This window comes from Mchenga conophoros, linkage group LG8 (assembly GCF_057382185.1).
Source record: "Mchenga conophoros isolate Kocher_MC1m ecotype Shallow Benthic linkage group LG8, M_conophoros_male_GT1.1, whole genome shotgun sequence".
Lineage (NCBI taxonomy): Eukaryota > Metazoa > Chordata > Actinopteri > Cichliformes > Cichlidae > Mchenga > Mchenga conophoros.
Window position 1 is genome coordinate 10789196 of NC_140533.1, and position 16233 is coordinate 10805428.

Consider the following 16233-nt stretch of genomic DNA (forward strand, 5'->3'; position numbering starts at 1 on the left):
AGTGGTAAACTTTCAGTTTGAAAGCTAATATTCTCTATTGCAAATTTCAAGCTTCACTACAGCTTAGAGAGTTAATTAAAGTTAGTTAGTTAAAGTTTTTCTTGACAACTCAACTGCATCTTTTATGCAAACTACAGGCAACAATGACACTGTGTTAGTGAGGAAACAATCACAATGAAGTATGCAGCGCAACCAGTTTTGTTACCAGTTTCACTTGGCAGCTGCCAGCAACTTGAATCAACCACTCGACAACCGGGAAATACTTATTTTTCCTTAGCAACCAGTGGCTGCCAGGTATTCTCTGACTAATCTTTAGGCCTGTGTGACTGAGGCCTAAGCAGAAGTTCCAAAAAACTGCAATTCACTGAATGACCACTTCAGGCTCCCATCAAAATGTTTGAGTAAAGATTTTGTTTATAATTCAGCAGGTAAAATTTGACTAAGGCTTAAAATTTACATTATAAGAGATGTGGCAGATTTGACTAGAAGGCGGTCGCCAATGCAAATACAGCCATCTGCTAGGCCTTCACTCATTTGGTTGCACAGCTCATTCAAGAAGTCTTCCATTGCAATCAGTTTTTGCGAGTGAAATTGTGTTATTGTATCTGTTGTATCCATGTAGCCATACAATGCAGCTTGCAAGCATCAGCCAGCAACAACAACTCCACACTTTTGTCTAAATATCTTCAAAAATAAAAGATATGGGCATGGTCATAAAAATAAATTTAAGGCATCAAAATGTGAGTCTGCATACCAGCCGGTCATGTAACTGTGGCTGCATCCGTCTTTTAAAATCTATGCTTGGTCCCTCCAGCACTAATGCAGGCAAGCAAGTCTTTCTTCCAGTAGATTTGTCTATTTTCTGAATGAGAAGCCTCCAAAGTCACATTACCGCACTTGTTGTCACTTTGTCAAATTATGTAACGATTGTCTTTGTTGTTTTTATTTCAGCAGAGAGCGCTAACATGCCAAGAGGGCCCCTATAAACTGTAATGAAACTGAAGTGTGGCCAGTAAAAAAACAAAAAAAGAGCAACTGAGAATATTATTGTGCCACTAAATCAGCACATCCCAGTGGAACAAATTACATGCTGTCATCACTTGTAAATTATGATCAGTTCTTAGACATCCATTCCTAAAAGGTGGAGAGAAAGACTCACAGTTCAGTATAGTTTTTTTCTCATTGCGATTCATGTTAGGCATCTATTCATGTTGAGACACGGGTGCTGTGTTTGACTTTTTAATCTTCCCATCTGAGACTGGCTGCTTCACTTGTATCTCAAGAAATGAGATAAATGCTGCAAAAAAAAAAAAAAAAAAACAGCCAAGGACCTTGCAGTGCTATAATTAAACCTGACAATCAGGAATGCTGAAAAGCAATGGTTGATCATGGTATTTTACCTCCTGCTTCATTACAGTCTAAAGGTGTTTTTTCCTGACACTAACTGCAGCTTACAAAAGGGATCAGTTCCTGCTGCCAGGACAGTGTGATGAGACAATGAGCTTTAATGGCTATTGAAGGCAAGAAAAAAAAAAGAAGGAAGATCACAGAAGAGGCCTTGAGCTCTGCTGCAAACCAGAGCGGAGCTCCAACAAACGATAAAACGTTGGAAACTTTGCTAAAACCAGAGCTGTCCTGCACCATGGCAGGAGAACAGATTAGGTTTGTTTCCCCCCTTCAGAATAAGTCCAGAAATAAAGACTCCTTCTCCTTTAATTAAAACGACTAGCAACGCTTTCACCAGTACCTTGGCTTTGTTCATCCTGAGCACACAGGCTCAACTAACTGGACCGAGGCATGCCGTGCCGCTCCTTAGAAGCGAAACTGCATCTAGGCCTATCGCTGTAAACAGTCCAAATGTGCAAAGACCAAATTGCGAGATGAGCTGAGCAAAAGGAAAAAAAACTGCAAGGACTGATCCTCAGACTCAAGCGTTTTCTCCACACGCTCCTACGCTGGTATAAACAGCACAGCAAGTAAATTAGTCCACGATTCTTGGCTGGAGTTAAAGGGACTGAAGTTAAGATTTATTTAAAGTCGCCCTTCTGCCAGAATTTCTGTCTTGACAAGATGACAGCTTTCTAAAACTCTGTCCAGTAAAAAATGAGATGTGAGGAAGTGTGACTTTTGTTTACAGGTCCTGCTTGATTTGTATCTTGCGTCCTGAAAGCAAACGAACAACGAATACAAGCGTGGAAGCTTTAACGTGGATTGGCCCACGGAAAGAGAAGCAAAATCAAACAAACAAAATCAAAGGTGCGAAAAGCTTCTCTGAAGTTTATGCTTTGCAGTCCCAGATTGTAAAAGCGCGTACTCGACTTTCTACCCAAGTCGAGTACACAATACCAAACACAGGACACATGACACTGACTCTCAGAAGACATTAAGGGCTCATTTCCAGCCACCCTCTGTGCCTCTGCTTCCAGAATCTGGCTCGCAGTAATAGCACCGTGGAGGGGCCGGACTCAGGCCAGATGAATCAATGCCTGCTGCCATTGTCACATCAGCTGCTGAGGTGTACTGTGTCCAGACAGAGACAGAGTAAAGCCTGCCTCTGAGTGACAGTCCCTTCAAAGCAAAGAGACAAGATGACAGATGGTATCAAAGCCTGCTTTCCCATAGAAATACAGAGCAGGATCAGGTTTTCTGAGGAGTTTATGTCCGAGTAATTAACTGCTTTTTTCTTCAATGAGTTTATCAGTGATGAACCGCAATTGTGACAGTCGAAAAAAACTTGCTTTTGAGACCGCAGAAAAATGGCAGCGCAGCACGCATTTAAAATGCATGTCTGTGCGTGAGCATGTGCAGCTCTGGCGATTGCTCGAACACACATACACACGCACACAAAAGCACACAGATGGCAGAGGAATTTAGCCGAGGCTTTGATATGCAGATTGGATGCTGGCTTGTCATCTCTGCTGGCTGCAACACTGTGTTATCGTTTCTTCAGCACAACATTAAGGCTGATAACATTTACCTGAAGGGGGCAGTTGACTGATAATATCGTCAAGACATTCCTGCTCCTGGAAGGCCTGGGCAAACACTACGTGGAACAGTATCGTAGAAGAGCCATGCTGTATGCACAGGGGCATGAGTAAAAACATACACACACAAACACACACAGACGCACACGGATCAGCACAAAAAGACAAAGAAATAGGAGCACACTTTTCTCCTTCTTGTCTCCTAGGCACCGACAGTATGAGTACTGTGACAGCTGGGACGCCTTCATGTCCAAAGTCATCAGAGGTGGCAGTAAAACTGTGACACACACATACACATACACAGACACACAGTGAGATTTCAATTGCAGCGACAGCAATGTATAGTGTGGAAGATGGGAGAAGAATGGATGCTGATGCTGGGACTGCTGAAAATTAACTGTAAATTACATAAAAGGAGTGAATGCCAGCGTCTAACAGACATGTCAATAGAATATGTTAGTGGAGGATAAAAAAGTATCTCAGGCTCACTAATACCTACATTCTACATACCGGTAAATCATGACGCCTGATTACTGTAGGTGGCAGAATGCCAGCAGTACATTAGTAGATTATTACAGTGGGACACTTGCTCATGTGCAGCTTCCTGCATCCCCGCTAGACCGTAGATTAGTTGCGTAAGCTTCTGCTGCTGAGTACTCATAGCAGGGTTGGCTATAGTGTAGCCTCTATGCTGTCTATGACATTGGCCCAAATTAAGAGATTATTTCAGAGGAGAGAGAGTTTATCCTTTAATTTTAATTATAGGGAATTTCACAGCAGATAAACTGAGTAATTAAATAGATTTAGTGGCATTATTTTTTTCTAAACTTCTTTTTATCACTGTTATTTTTTTCTTTTTGGGTTGATAAAACCAAAATATTTAAGGTGATTACTGATTACTCTCTACTTAAAGGTATGGGATTACTTATACAGTATCTACTATGTGCGTCTTCTATAGTCTGTACTTTTCCATTAGTATTAATATACGTGGTATACATAGAGTGGAAGTTCCAAGTTTGCAGTAGCAAATTACAGAGATTAGCTAAAATATTATGGATGCTATGATAATGAGTTCTTTTACAGCCTCTTACTGCCTCTAGGAAGTGGGTAAGTGGCAGCCAGGTGCTGTTAATCAAATGCAATTTAATAATTGATCAGCAAGTGACCACATCTGTAAAAGAAGTGGGTGTTGGTGGTTGCTGGTCTGAAGGACTCAGCTGTGTGTGTTACCACAATGCCACAGTTTTTCCAGGACTGGACGTCTCAACAAGATGTGAAGCACGGTGGTGGAGGGATGATGATTTGGGCTTGTTTAGCAGCCACAGCACCTGGATGCTTTGCAGTTTTTACGTCAACAATGAACTCCAAAGTATTCTAGAAATGTGAGGCCCTGTATGACAGCTAAAGCCTGGCCAGCACAATGAACCCAAGCACAGCTGCCAATCTACAACAGAATCGATGGAAAAGAAAAGGATCGGGGCATATCTCAAAAAAACTAAAGCAATGCTGCAGAGAAGAGCGGGTCAAAATTCCCCCTCAAAGACGTACAAGACTTCTAAAGTCACACAGAAAATGATTACTTCATGTTAGTGCTGCTGAAGGTGCTTTTACAAGTTACTGGCTCATAGGCTGTACTTAGTCATATGAAAAGGAAGTTTTTCACAGCACTCTATGCAGTGATGTGAACATTTTCTTTTTCATATGACTGCATTTCATTCGTTCAGCTGTTGTGTTTAATTTACCATTAATGTCATCGTAAGTGGTAACTATAACCTTAGATTTGGTGAAGGCCAAAGTTGTTCCTGTTCCTATTCTTCCCGGGGTTAGGGGTAAGGTTAGGGTTAGGGTTGGCACTCAAAGAGTTAATGTTTATCAGAAGGGTTGTGAGGGTGAGTTGCTGAGTTAATCATTCATACTGTGGTAGGACAGGGACAGGAATATGAAGACTGCTGCTCTGCTCATTGTAAAAAAAAAGTACATTTCAATCTGCCAAGCTGATATTTATCAAGAATTCCAGACAAAATGAAATATGATTGCATTTAATTAGCGGTAACTGCGGTATGTAATTTGAGAAGGTATAGTTAGATTACTTGTACCTGCTGCACTGGCTTTGTGTAATTAAAATGAAAAAACAAGTGACTGAAAACTAAGTCAGTTAACTGGAAATATTTTAGATGACTTAATAAGCATTCCAATGTAACTGTAATCAAACTGCTGGTATACTTTCTGCTGACTGAAATAAACTGGGGAAGTGGGACCGGTGTACAGATTTTGGAGGGTTATTCATCAATAAGAATAAAAGCTGAAGGGGATGATTTTTCCCATGGAGTTAATTTTGTAGCCTCAATGAGCCAATAATGTTGAATAAAAAGCTCTTAACGTAAGCTATTGCTTTGCTTATATGCTTATATAAAGGAAGGGAAACTGAGTACATTCTTAGTGTTTCAGGGGTTATAAAAATAAAATAAAAAGCAGTGATTTACTGGAACCAGGCCGCAGCTGAACAGCACAGTGTGCATCACTGCCCCGCGGCACTACCTTGTCCAATATCGATCATTTCAGCCACGCTTCACTCTAGCAACAAAAAAAATCAAAAGTTCAAACATTTTTTTTCAGGGCGTTCTGTCGACTGCCTCGTCTCAGACTACATCTGTTTTGTGATCGGCACTGTACTAATGCACCCAATCTTCTCCCTTCCCCTTATTCACCTCGGGACAACTGCAGGTGAGTTATAACCTGGCATCCCTGGCAACACTGAAGAAGAGTGAGATTATATTTGTAAGACTCCATGGCATCAGGGTGAATTACACCAAATTAGTTTTAGTCAGATTATTCCCATCTCGCTACATGTAGCAGTCAGACTAACACATTTAGTGGAAAACACAGAGCAGCTGCGTGATCCTGGCGCACAAGCAGCCCACAGTGTGTCACGGTCTCAGTGGGGAAGACAGAAAGGGGGTCAGATTACTAAGCCTAAGGGTTTCATTTGATCGTATGAATCATTCCGCTGCAGCGTACACTCAGCTACTGCAAATTTCTTCTACAGCACATGCAGAAGACTGGTGTGTGCGTTGTCCCTGCTTTGCTGGCGCGAGCACCTCTTTTAAATTGAGCACTCGTACACACTTTAATTTCAGCTTCGGCAAAGGCTGCACAATAATACCCTGGTGAAACAATTATAGCACTGGGGAAACAGTCAAAATATTAGCCAGAGAGAGAGAGAGAGAGACAGAGAGAGAGCAGCGAAAGGCAGCGAGTGCTGCTAAATCACACATCGCACTGTGGCTATAATTTTAGATTAATTATTTAACAATCAAACAGAACCAGCGGTAACGCACAAAATGAATAGGCCTCAGATATTTCATAAGGGCGGTCATTGCTTTTACAAGCGTTTATAATATTCTGCTAATATTATATTGCGTTGCACCATTTCCAGACACGTTTCCCAGCAGTTTGGGGGTTAACGTGGAACTTTCAGCCCTGATGTTGCTTCTGTGCTGCTATGAATTTCCTCTGTTTCCAAACAGAGCTGCACTCATCATCCGCGCTCTGAATGACTTGTCCTCAGGCGCTTCATCCCTTTATTTCCTGACTCAAAGTCAAAGCACAGGCACAGAAGACCTTGTGAATACAATATCATACAGTAAACAAGAGCGCATGCACAAACAACCAAAAACCCGACTATAAGTCAAAATATATATAACAAAAATTGAGGGACAAATACAGAGCTTGGTCCGCGGAGGCGTTGTGTTTGCTTGGCACTGTCACAGTTTGAATACATGCTGGAACAATCGCTGAACTGTCCTGCTCCTTTTTTTCAGTCTTTGGTCATTTGCCTCTTTCAAGGACAAATCTGGGCAGCTTGCAGGACAAGGATAATAAGGACACATGCCCTTATTAAACAAAGCTCCTTCTATTTTATTCTTCCACCCTCCACAGCTTACGCACCTTGATGACACATCCTCCCCGCACACACAGGCAATTTCTCACTAATATTTCACATTTAACACAGACGTTTCCTGCGCGCTGTTATTTTGCGCTGCGGTCAATATGTTATCGACACAAACGAGGTGACGTGTGGCATCAGTCTCTTGTGTCCCCGGCGTGTCAATCAAAAATTACTCACGGACCCCGACTCGAGACAGATATAGATCTCTCGATGAGGAGGAGCAGCGGAAAGAGCGGATATCTCTTCGAGGAACACTGGAATTGATTTGCGTGCGACTGAGCCAACAGCCGGGCTGATTGACAAGCGATACAATTAAGTGGAAGCAAGAAGGAACGGAAGACCATCATTATATCAATCATCAGTCCTTCCCCCGCATCCCTTCGTCGATCATCTGCACTCATCATCTAATGGGCTTTGTGTGCTCTGAGACTAATTTCAGTGTAAATATTACAGTCACGTCTTTGCCGTTGACACTAGCACAAAGTCATGGTGACAGAAAGACAAAAGATAGGGGGAAAACACAAGAAGAGATGAAGATAAATAGAACAGAAGTGCTTGCTTTTGTTACCTAGTGCCTCAGGTTCAAAGTACAATCAAGCCCAGCAACAGCTGAACACACAAGTACTTGTACCAAAGGTCGCCCAGTCCATAGAGTATAACCTGCATACCTCTTTTTTAACTTCCACTAACAAGTACATGGACATTTGTGACAGGAAAAGGCATTATATGTATTACTGTTATTTGAACTTGAACGTAAGCTTTTGAAGGTACAAAATGTGTCATTGCTGGAGGGTTACTCCCAGTGAGACTGTTACCTTTTAAATGGACAATTTTTTGTTTTTTTGCCACCATGTACTACCAGTTCAGTCAACTGCAGTCTTTTTTTGCAGTTTCTGACCAGAACAGCTGTGATTAGTGATCCTTTGGAACTAATGTGAGATATTACAGAGCAGGACTTCACAGCTGCCAGTCCATCAAAGACAGAAAAAAAAGTGTTAAATTATCAGGGAACACAGGCATCCCGAGTGGTTTTTGGATTCATACAAACCCGGGTTGAACATGAAGTTAAAAAAATAAATCACAGTTTTCTGCTACCTGTTGGTGAGCCCCAAGGGCCTATCTGAGCTTGTCTTTGATGTAATACTGCTGCAGAAGCTGAAAATGTGATTTGTATACATGGTAATGGTAAATAGCAAAAGTCAGTTTTTGCAGTGTTTTGATCAAACGTGTGGATGGGAGGCTTTTCTGATATTAAAGTATCCTACGTTTCACGCAAAGGTGAGCTGAGCTAGGTTTGAGCATGGATGGATGGTTTGATGGTAAAAATGGACGATATCAAAGTTTACTGTAGTATTAAGTATAGCTCACAGTTACCATTCATTATTATTAGCTCAAAGCAGCTCATTTTGCCATTTAGACTATTTTTCAAGATTCTAGATCCTTTAAATATCACGTAATCCTACTCAAACAGGTCAGCTACACTTAACATACTAGCATTGTTTGGCTTGTTCGTGCTGTTGGCTGTGAATTGAAAACAATATAATGTTTTTATAGGTGCATAAATGCTAAAAGCAAATCATTTTATCCTGTTGCTATGTAGTTGCTTGGCAACGTGATGATTTCTAATACAGATTTAGAACCTTCAGGGGCCTAAAATGTACCTGTGTGCCACACTTTGGTTAAAAGATGTCATTTCATATATAAAACGACAGTGCAAAATGACTCAACCAGTCCTGGTGGAGAGGTTATCATCTCATATGCAGAAGCTTTTGTGGATGACTCTACCACAGTGCCACAGAAATGCAGTCCATTGTTTTGTTCAAGGCCAGCACGGCTGTAAAACATAAATAATAATAATAATAATGATGATGATAATAACAATAATAATAATAATAATTAAAAGAAAAAACAGCTCACTGGTTACTGGTTGATGTTAACTGTTAGACAACTTGGCACAATCTCCACAAACCTCCAACTTACAAGTGCAAAAGACACACCAAAAGTCTGTCTTTGTACCTCTTTGGAGGTTTGAATTTTATGTGTTTGAGGTCATTTTTCATCTATTTGCAGGTACCTCCATCATCTAATGATCATTTTGTGTTTCTTTGCTGTCATTTAGCATCTGTTTGTGCTCAAATGCATCTTTTTAAGGCTTTTTTGCTTTTGCTGATGTTTTGCATCTAGAAATGGTTTGCAGTAATTGTTGGAATGGTTTTGCATATAATACAAAACCAGTGTGACTATGTCTCATTTTGCTTTGTTCTACCTGTGAGGTGTTTATTCTTGGTTTTAAAAATTCTGATTTTAAAAACCACTTTACAGGAACCCTACAACATAACATACGATATAACCTTATGTGCTCCTCCTGGGAACTGTAACTACACGTCGGTTTGAGGAATGCGATTAGCCTGTTCAGCACCCTCGATTCCTCCTGTACATTTCCAGCTACTTTTTTTGCTTCAGTTTTTTAATTTATCAGTGAGAGAAAAACAATCAGATCTCGGGATGAGAAATAATAATCATAGGTTCAATATAAGGACTCGCAAATTTCCTGAAATGAGATGTTAAGAATATTGGGGAATGTCCAAAAAAGCAGAAAAACTCGAGTCATAATTATATGTGCACCCCAAAACATTACCACAACAAAAGGGAGGGAATAAAGTCCTAGCATGTTATTTTTTCCTATCAGCTTCCATTGCATGTAAAACAACAGGACATAACGCACTAATTAACACATAAAGCACCAGGACAAGCATAAATGTAGGCAATTGCCTACGATGTAATCACTTACATAGGCTACACTGTAGACTCTAGAAAGATTCCCTATGAGTCTCAGGACCACAGGACCAGCTTTTGGCTCCTCATCCAACTTGAAAAGTTTTTTTTCTTTCTTTTTTTGCCGCACTAAAGGCAGAAATTGTAAAATTGCTGTAAATCAATGTTCTTTCAGTCCAGACCACAGACATAACGAAAGCAGAGGATGACAAAGATGATAATTGAGCTTACTCATCCAGCTGAATGGTGCTCAGGTTACAATGCAGTTGTTGTTACAGACATTGCACAAAGATGTTTTCATCTGTCTGCTTAAGCAACACAGGGCTGGGCATCAGCTGGGATTTTAGCCACATCCCGTGAAGCCTCTTCGATCCTCCAAGAGAGCACAGACTTAACAAATATTGCAAAATAACCCTGGAGTTAGATTAGACTAGTTAAGACTGGGTTTATTTCATGTCTGGAAAGCTGGACCACAGACAGCAGATTTAATGGTCTGATTCATCCCTATTGCATCAGTACAGACAGATACTGTAGGCCACTTTGTGGTGACCCAGTACAGCAAGAAGCTAAATAAATATCTGCCACATTCAAGTACACACTGAGGCGTACTTTGCTTCTCCAAATGCATAAAGAAATACTGACCGTGGCATCTGATATTGACTCTAACTGAGGGGAAAAACAGGGGAAAGAATACCTAAAGGATCGATACAGAAGGCCTGTTAATGGATTTCTGCATTTCTGCTGTTCAGTAAAGAGAGAAAAACACACGGCAGACAGTGTTGCATGCACAGAGGAGGAGAATGATGGAGAATACTAAAAGTGAGAAAGAGACAGAAGAGCTGATAACCATATAGAGAGGAGGAGCGAGAGTGCAGTTTTACACAGATATGGATGGTTGGAGGGTCGATCGTTACCCCATACACTGCATGCATGCCTGCCTGCCTTTCGCTGCCTGATTGCCTGGCACACATTTGCATTAGAGCTGAGAGGAGTCGAGCAGAAGCGCGCAGCCAGAGAAGTCTTTGATCTCTCAGCCTCTGTCTCTTTGATGCACCGTGTGGAAACACACCAGCAGATTTGGGAACGACGGGATGATGTTGAGTGTTAAGTGGATGTGTGTGTGGGTTTTTTTTGAGTGTCTGTGTGTGTCATGTGTGATCTCTGTGAGGGAAATGGTGTACATAGCTGGAATGACTGTGCAAATCTGTCAAGAACTTGATTGCAGCCCAAATGAGCACACACACACACACACACGTACATGTCTGCATGGGTTGCCCTATTTTGTTAAGGACAAGTGCATTCAAGTTGGAGGAAATGAAATAGCTCCCCTTTGTTCCTGCCGTTCTTCAGGATTATCAAACATCACAGCGGCTCCGACAGCCACGAGTGTCAAGCAGCAGATTTACATCCAACACCATCGGCCCGTGCTTTTCTCGGAAAATGTCATTTCACATTTTGCGCCTGGGTTCAAATTCGAGGCAGTGCACCGAGATAATCTGTGGATTTGGACTCCGTGCATGTATTGACAACGCTCTCTCCCCACGTCTCTTCATCTGTCTCTCCTTCCCCAATCCGCCCCACCTCACCTCCCTAGACTCTCTCTCATCCTTTGCCTCCTCTCTCCTCATTCTTATCTCTGCTTTTCCCCCGCCTGTCAAGGATGATTTCAGGCTTGTTGCGTCTGGCCTGACTTTGTGGGGTGCGACCGAAACAGTAATTACAACAGTCTCTGAATAGCTTTTCCTCCCTCCCTCCTACCTATCATCCGCGGGCTTAACCCCGCTCTCCAAACTGACATGCAGGGGCCAGAAAAACAGCCCGCGTAGAGAACCATTAACCCACAATTAAATCACAATCACAACAGCAAAGGACGGGTGACATTTAAATCCATCAATTGATGTGGAATTAGGAGCACTCTTCACAAGATGCATTCTCTTCTAAATATGATGGTGCAGACAAAGGAAAAGTGAATTAATAAAATATTTCACAGTATGTGGGCCAAAGGGGGCAGCTGGGAACCACTGGGTAGACATTTACAGGTTAGGCCAAAGGGGTTTAAAATTGTCTGCACAGGTAAATACAGGTTACTGTAGTTCACTGATTCACAAGTGGAATAAGATTAAAAACAGAAATGAGGCAAAGAACAGAGGCTTTGTGGCTGAACCATAAGGCTCACAGGAATTGTGGCACCACTTCACGTGGGCATGAAAGCCCATCGCCTTCAGTTTTATGATAGAAATATAAATATCTTCACATATAACCTGTTGGGTAGGTCCAAGCTTACAGTTTGGAGGTTAATGATGTCATTTTTAGCATGTTAGCTGACTTTTTCTACAAAAGAACCTAAGGAATAAATCTATGGACAGTACTGCTTCAAGACCGGCCTTGCTCTCAAGAACCAGTGAAGACGGAAAAGTGGCAGCTTATAACTTTATCACCACCCTTAAACTTGCTACTGGTATTAGTCTTGGAACAAATTGAAAAAAAGTTCTGACCTAATGAAGAAAGAAGGTTATCAAAGTAATTAAAGCTCATCATCAAAGAGAGGGGAGTGTCTGTACCCGCTTCATGGAGAAGGTAATGTGCACTTCAGTCCAAGAAGAAAAGAAGATGTCATGCAAACATCCAAAATATCCATCACGCTTTCTCTTACACGAATCATGACAGTAGGTTCTGTGGCAATTCAGTTAGTAGTTAGTACAAAAAAATTGACCTGCTGGTGTACTTTAGTGTGGATTTGTCATCTGGGAGCCATGGATGTTAGTAGTAGTCTTAGTATTTACAATTGCCTTGTTTAACCTTTGCTCTGGACCAAAGTTTGATCAAAAGGTGAACCAACCAACATTGCCACCCCTACAGCCATGATCCCGATCCCTACCTCGATCTTGCCAACAATCACCAACAATCTATTAAGATGAAATAGTCTAGACAGGCAAATATCAGCAACAATACATTTCTACTGGATTATGATAAGCTGGATCAACGGTGTCTGCTTACATGTGGATCACATGCTGAGAACAAGATAGGGGCATTTAGCTCGAGTAGATGGTGCGATAATATCTGGACACGGAAAACTAATCAGATGGAATCAGTAACAAAATGTCTCAGGCTGAGAGCCGAAGGCCTCCAACATGGCCACTGAAGAATGTGATGTGTCATCCTAAAGCTGCGAGAGGTGAAATGCCTATTCAACATTTGGCTCTGACACAGCAGAATGATGTCGGCCTTCAATCTAATATCAAGGTTGTGCTGAAATGAAAGCAATTTGATATTGCCAGAAAGGAGAATGAGGAAATGAGATTGATGTTGTGAGGAGAATGGGTAGGTGGTGAGATGCGGAAAAAAGGAAGTGAGCCAAGGCAGAAAGCTGCACAGTTCGTGTTTTATGCTGAAATGGCACTCAAGCTTTAATACCATATGAAGAAGGTCGTTTTTTTGTTTGGTTTTTATTTTCTTAAAGAGAGCAGGGTCAACGCTGCTTCATGTGTGGTCGAGCAGGAGAAATGTAAGGTTAGCAGGAACGCACATCTCAAAATGAGAAAAAAAACTTACTTCATGGGTTTGAATAGTGCCTGTCCGTAGTTCTGGAAGGTCATGATGAGCTTCAGCTGAGTGCCTCCGGATTTCATTGCTGTTGGAGTCAAACAGACAAGGTCGCTATTAACTTCAACTGATATTAGCTACACATGTTTTGCGGGTATGTTGAAGAAATGAGTCCTGCCCTGAGATAAACTGACCCACTGTATATCGGTTTTAGTTAAATCAAAAATTTCTCCCATTAAATTTCTGAATCATACCTTCTTGCTACTGTTTCTAAGTTTCTTTCTAAAATTTATAGCCCACATATTATTTATTAATGTTGTTTGCACTACTTTCTCGCACAATCTCACTCTTACTTTTTACTCTTTTTTTAACTTAACTTCACTTTTATTTTTTATTTTGGTTTTTAATAATCATTGTTGTGTATAAATAATTTTTTTTCAGGTATCTCACAGTATAAAAGCGCTCATTAAATGCCTGTGCACATGTATGGCTAGTAACACTAGCCATACATGTGTATTAATGCAATTCCTTAACAGCAACAGACTTTGCACCCTTTGTTCTCATACATCATAAATTTGAAGTATGTTCTGCTTACATTTAGCAAACCTGTAGATGGATTAGGCATGATCTTGTTTTAAATGGGAATGATTTGATTTACACTTGAGCGACATCTCACAGCACAGCAGAAACATCAATCTCCTCTGCTATTTAAGTGAAGAGCCCCGCTGCATATGTAAGCTCATACACGAGTGGTGGCAATGTGTCTTTTCTAAGCCAGTTATGTTTGTGTGTTTGAACTCCAAAAAGACAGAGAGCTGATGTCACAGTGTTTGTTTGATGGCAAAGGATAGCGAGAGGGTGAAGGACACCCAGTGCGCATCCAGCGCTCGTTGCTCCTCTGCTGTTTACTCCCTCCCCAGTATTCTCCTGGGGGTCTGTCCCTCTGTTGCTGTTTCTGTGTGTGTGTGTGTGTGTGTGTGTGTGTGTGTGTGTGTCTTTGTGTTTTTTTATTCATCCTTCCATCTTTCATGTTCTCTCCCTTTTTGAACACGATAATGCAGTCTAAAGGCCCTCATGGGACTAGCTGGTGCCAGAATGACAGCAGAAAACCAAACTGAAATTCACCAAAAAAGAAAGGGAGCAGAGATGACAGAGTGCCCGTTATTTCCTACACACTGATCGACTGGAGGCTGTTTTTCGGTGGCGCGTTGCCAGAGAACGACCTCCTCTATCAATGTGTTCATTTATGTTTACATACATGAATCATGACGACAAGCAGACTGTTTACAGAAAAATAGAGGCAGAAAGATCAGTGTCCATCTGCCCCCCCACCTGCTGCTGTGCAAAGCTGTGTGTGTGTGTGCTTATGCAGACATTTGGGATATCTCAAATAATGGATACCCCTGACTGTAGTCGCTAGGAACTCATGCATGCAAGGGGCCATGAAAATAATGTTTCAGCTTCCACTCTCAGCGAGCAAACCGTATTCACCGAGCCTGCCGTGTTGCAAAGCGTTTACCTGTGTCTCTGCTCGGGCTGTGAGCTTACAGGTTCATCCTATCAGCTTCGATATTGTCCTCTTTTCCATGCTCGGTCTTCATATAATACATCTAAGATCTCCTATGCCGAATTTGAGATAATAGATGACTACTGTTGGCTTCTATTGGTAGCCTGCCTGAGGCCTGTGCTAAGACTCTGTAATTACTGAGCCACCATGTATTCAGCTGGCAAGAGATGCTGAGAACTGCTTCCGCTATCCACCCAGGCCGACAGACAGAAAGCAAGAGGAAGAAAAATCTGAGAAAATTAGAGAGCGTCTTGACTAGAACAACAGAAAAGAAGGATATTCCTCTGCTAGTTATGCTGCATGAAGGCTAGTTTCATAAGTATACAGCATCCCCAACAATTTTTTAATCTTTGCTGCAGACCACTTAGATTTTAGTCACTGGCAGAAAAACCTGAAATCTGGGAATCTACCTTTTTTCAGCGAGCTAATGATAGGAGACCTTAGGTCAACAAGCACTCTTGGAATGAGGAAGCTAGACTGAGCCAAGCAGGAACAAAAGAAAAAAAAAAAAAAAAAACAGAGAAAGAAGGTAAAAAGAAAGATTTAGGTTCAGTATAGGCAGATGACGCAACACATTATCACCTCTATCAGGTATCTACTGACACTTTCTTCAAGTATTTGGGGGTTCTCTGCCGCTTGCTAGGTTTATGGCCCACCTGCCAATCAAATAAAAAGTCGGAGTTTGATTTGATTCAAACGGCAGTGTAGCTGTGTGATTTGCATCGAGACCAGGTGTTCTCTCGGGCTTGATGTATTCCACTGCGACGCTTTTGTGGAAATACATGAGAAGAGACCGGGGTGTTATATTATACCTTCAGCCTTGTGAGGCGGGAGCGTGCGAGCTGATCGGATTCAGCGCCCACAGCTCGCTTCCATCTTCATGCACGCTTGTGTGTACAACTTTGAGATCGAGGAGCACGCTTCGCAGTCAGTTAGCAGCCCCTCCTCACAACCGCCGGCCCAACTTGGGCTGCTTACGCGAGCGTGCAGAGGAAATTTGTTTTGTGCGGCTTGCTGTATTTTGGGCCTCGCCGATGAAATAATTTTAGATACAGTCGTCCCTTTTTCCGCTTCAGGTGGTGTTAAACAGTTGTTCACATAATAACTCCACCCAGTAGGGTAGAGGGAATCAGAGCTGAGCATTACAGAGCTGTCAGTTCAACAGGCTCAGCATGCAGCGACTGAAAAGTGATGATCAATAAAAGGCACTTCAGTCACAACTAGGCTTCGTTTTTATCCCAGCAAGTAGCCTTGAAGCTTTATCTGCTCCTGTAAGATTATTTTCTATCCACTGTGATCATGATTTTGGATTTCCAAAACTTAAACATGTATAATAGAAGTCCAGAGGATCATCACGCATACACTTAAATAAAAATTTCTTGCTTAAATAGAGGTTATTTAGGTTAAAGCTCTGT

At 41.7% G+C, this 16233-nt stretch overlaps 1 protein-coding gene across 1 annotated transcript in view; it reads right to left on the reverse strand.

Moving 5' to 3' along the window:
- The window catches only part of fam20cb (FAM20C golgi associated secretory pathway kinase b), a 56803-nt gene that overhangs the window by 38197 nt on the left and 2373 nt on the right, over window positions 1-16233 (reverse strand). Inside the window, exon 3 of the mRNA XM_085284010.1 lies at window positions 13261-13339. Coding sequence (XP_085140136.1) covers window positions 13261-13339 — 79 coding nt within the window. The remainder of the gene's footprint in view (window positions 1-13260; window positions 13340-16233) is intronic.